This window comes from Tupaia chinensis, unplaced genomic scaffold, assembly GCF_000334495.1.
Source record: "Tupaia chinensis unplaced genomic scaffold, TupChi_1.0 Scaffold000273_1, whole genome shotgun sequence".
NCBI classification, from domain to species: Eukaryota; Metazoa; Chordata; class Mammalia; order Scandentia; family Tupaiidae; genus Tupaia; species Tupaia belangeri.
This window is the reverse complement of record NW_006159755.1, coordinates 2,620,600-2,623,609: the sequence shown is the minus strand read 5'-3', so window position 1 is coordinate 2,623,609 and position 3,010 is coordinate 2,620,600. Positions and strand designations below refer to the sequence as shown.

The following is a 3,010-nucleotide window of genomic DNA, read 5'->3' as shown; positions in this document are numbered from 1 at the left end:
CCCCCCCGGTTATGAGCACCTGGTCTGGACCTGTCCCCAGCACCCAGTCTGGAGCCTGGCACCAAAGTGTGAGAGGCCCAGCCATGGTGCAGTGGTAACACAAGGGCCCTGCTAGACTGGAGGCCATATGGCAACCACAGGTGTAGATCCCTGAGTCGGCCTGCAAATGTCGGGACACCCTGGATTCTGAGGAGTTGGAGGGTGGGGAAAGGGGACCACAGTGTGACAAAACCCTGTCCAAGGTTCTTCTCTATCTCTCCTCTCTCCCGCAGACACACACTATGGGGAGGGAAAGGCCACAGTTGTGAGGAATGTTTGTTGAGTGACTGATGACTGAATGACAGAAGGAGAATCAGGGCCTGTGAGCAGGCAGTTTTCAGCACAGGAAAGGGAACGACTTCCAACTGGCCTGATTGTCCCAAAGTGGAAAAGTGGAATGGGCAGCTTCAAAACAGAGTAAATATCTCAGATTAGGAACAGACCAAGTTGGAGCCTCAAGGCAGACTGGCCAGGAATGAGGGAATTGCAGTAAGAGCAGGGCTTCTAGGGCTGTAAACAGTGCGTATAGTTTTAGTTTGCCTCGGGATCTTTTAAAAATGTAGATTCTGGTCCAGAGTCTACATCTCTTTTTCTTTCATTTTTTCTTTATTTTTAAAAAAGAATTATTTTATTATTTTACTGATTTTATTTTTTATATTTTTTATTATTTTTTTTTACCAGAGAGAGACAAAAATTGAGAGAAGAAAAGCAAGAAAGTAAGCCATCAGGTCCAGGACTTGAACCATGGTTGGCCATGTAAGAGTCCAGTGCCTTAACCTCCACACCACCTGCTGCCCCCCTTTTTCTTTTTTAAAGAGATTTTTGCTATAGGGCGTGTGCGTTCACCAGAAAGACAGAGATAGAAAGCAAGAAATCCCCCCCCAGGGGGATGGCCCTGCGGCAATCCCTCCTCCTCCATTCTCCTCAGGATCTTGCCTGGCATGAGTACATGGAGTTCAGCGACATATATGTCATCTGCTTGTTCCAAGTCTACATTTCTTTTTTTTTTGGAGAGGTTTTTGCTATAGGGCGTGTGCGTTCACCAGAAAGACAGAGATAGAAAGCAAGAAATCATCCCCTAGGGGGGATGGCCACATCGCAATCCCTTCTCCTCCATTCTCCTCTTGGGCATGTATATACACATGCCCAGCGTGAGTTTAAGCCATGGGGTCCGGGACTTGACCTGCAGTCGGCTACATGGGAGTTCAGTGACACAGCCATTACGCTAACTGCTGGTCCCCCAAGTCTACATTTCTAACAAGCTCTCAGATGATGTAGATGCTGCTGGTCTGCAGACCAGGCTCCAGGTGACCACTGGTGCCTTCTCTGAAAAAGCCAGCTGCCCGCCTCACTGCCCAGCTGGAGGGAGTTGGGAGCTGGGCAGTCAGGGTTCAGACAGGTTTAGCTGTAGGACTAAGGGCTCCCAGTCACTCACCACTTGCTCGTCCAGCGTGAGCAGCGTGCGTGGCACCTTGGGGGAAGCCGAGCCCAGGCGCAAGCATGTTGGGCTCAGCCGCGGTGCCACATGCTCCAGAAGCTTCCTTGGGGACAGGCCCCGCGGGGGGCCGGGCGGCAGGACATCTTCTGAGATGGTGCCGCGGAGAGTCCGGAGCTGAGGAGGGGTGTAAAGGCATTCAGGATCTAATACCGGATGTGGGAGAGGCAACCCACCTCCAGAGCCCACGATCTCAACCTACCTGTGTGGTCCGCACGATGATTCGGTAGCTATGCAGGGTGCCCCCTCCGCTGCTCTCCTTCTCCTCCCGCCGCAGGCTCACAGCAACCGGGCCCAGCACCTCATCCAACCCGAAGAAGTTCTGATGTTCTGGGAGGTGGTGTCAGGCAATGAATGGTACGCCCTACCTCCCAGCAGCCCCACCCCCGACCAACCTCACTTATCCCTAAGCCACGCCCAGACCCCATTTTACCAACGGTAAGTTCTGGACTAAGTCCACCCCCTCTTCAGCACCGCCCACTTCTCACCTCACCCTGAGCCAGGAAGCCAATACTAAGGCTCTCAGTCTAGACCCTGCCCTGGCCCCACCCACCACGCCCGTAAGTTCCCTGCCCTGGCCTGAGCCCCCTTCACAGCTTCAGTGAGAAGGTTCTAGGGTTCAGGGCTTTCAGGCCCGAGTTTTCACCTCGCAGAAATGTAGATATGAAATCTGTCCCCTGCCGGGAGGGTTATGAGGATGAACCAGATGGAGGCAGAGGGACACATCCTGGGGGTAAAGGGCCAGGAGTTGATTAGGGAATGGTTAAAGGTGGGCCCAGCAAGCCCCCCACTTCTGCTCTTGAACCTATGAATGGCCCTAATCCTAACATGACAAGGATGGTTCATGAGCCCTACTGTGTGTACTGTAGGTGACAGGGACCTCTGCCCTAGACCCCCATCTGCTCCTCCCTGGACCTGTCTTTTCCCCTCACCTTTGCCATAGAAGTATTTCCGGTAGTAGCCAGCACCCAGGTCTGCATGCTCCAGGCTATAGGCTGTGCGGTTCTGTGGCTCCTCCAGGACAGACACAGCCGCATTGGGCAGCGCAGGGGGCACTGGTGGGGACACTGGTCCACCCAGGCCTAGCTCACCCTCACCCCCAAGCTCACTCACAAAGCCAGGTGCCCCAAGCAGCAGGTCTGAGCTGTCTGGCTGGTCCTCAGCTGATGATGGGGTTCCAGAGTTGACCTCTGAGTAACCCCCAGCTCCCCGTGGCCTTGGAGACCAATCAAAGAGCAGGCTCTGTACATCATAGTGGGCAAACCATCGGGGCTCAGGAACTGGTGGGAAGGCAGGCTCGGGCTCCTCAGCTGGCAGCCCCAGCAATGCCAGTGGGTCACTGAAGAGCCGGGTGGGGGCTGCAGCAGGGCGGCTGGCATCCTCGTGGCTGTGGGCACGGGCACGGGGGCTGGCTGGTGTGGGGGGCCGGGCCTCGCCTGCATCGCTGCCGCTGGGCCGGGGGGGGGCCCGGGCTGG

General features: G+C 55.3%; 1 protein-coding gene across 1 annotated transcript in view; it reads right to left on the bottom strand.

The window, feature by feature from the left end:
* Positions 1-3,010, bottom strand: part of SIPA1 (signal-induced proliferation-associated 1) — a gene marked incomplete at its 5' end in the record, with an annotated part of 12,268 nt that extends 9,258 nt beyond the window's left edge. The window contains 3 exons of the mRNA XM_014588318.2: positions 1,475-1,651; positions 1,737-1,864; positions 2,467-3,010. Coding sequence (XP_014443804.1) covers positions 1,475-1,651; positions 1,737-1,864; positions 2,467-3,010 — 849 coding nt within the window. The remainder of the gene's footprint in view (positions 1-1,474; positions 1,652-1,736; positions 1,865-2,466) is intronic.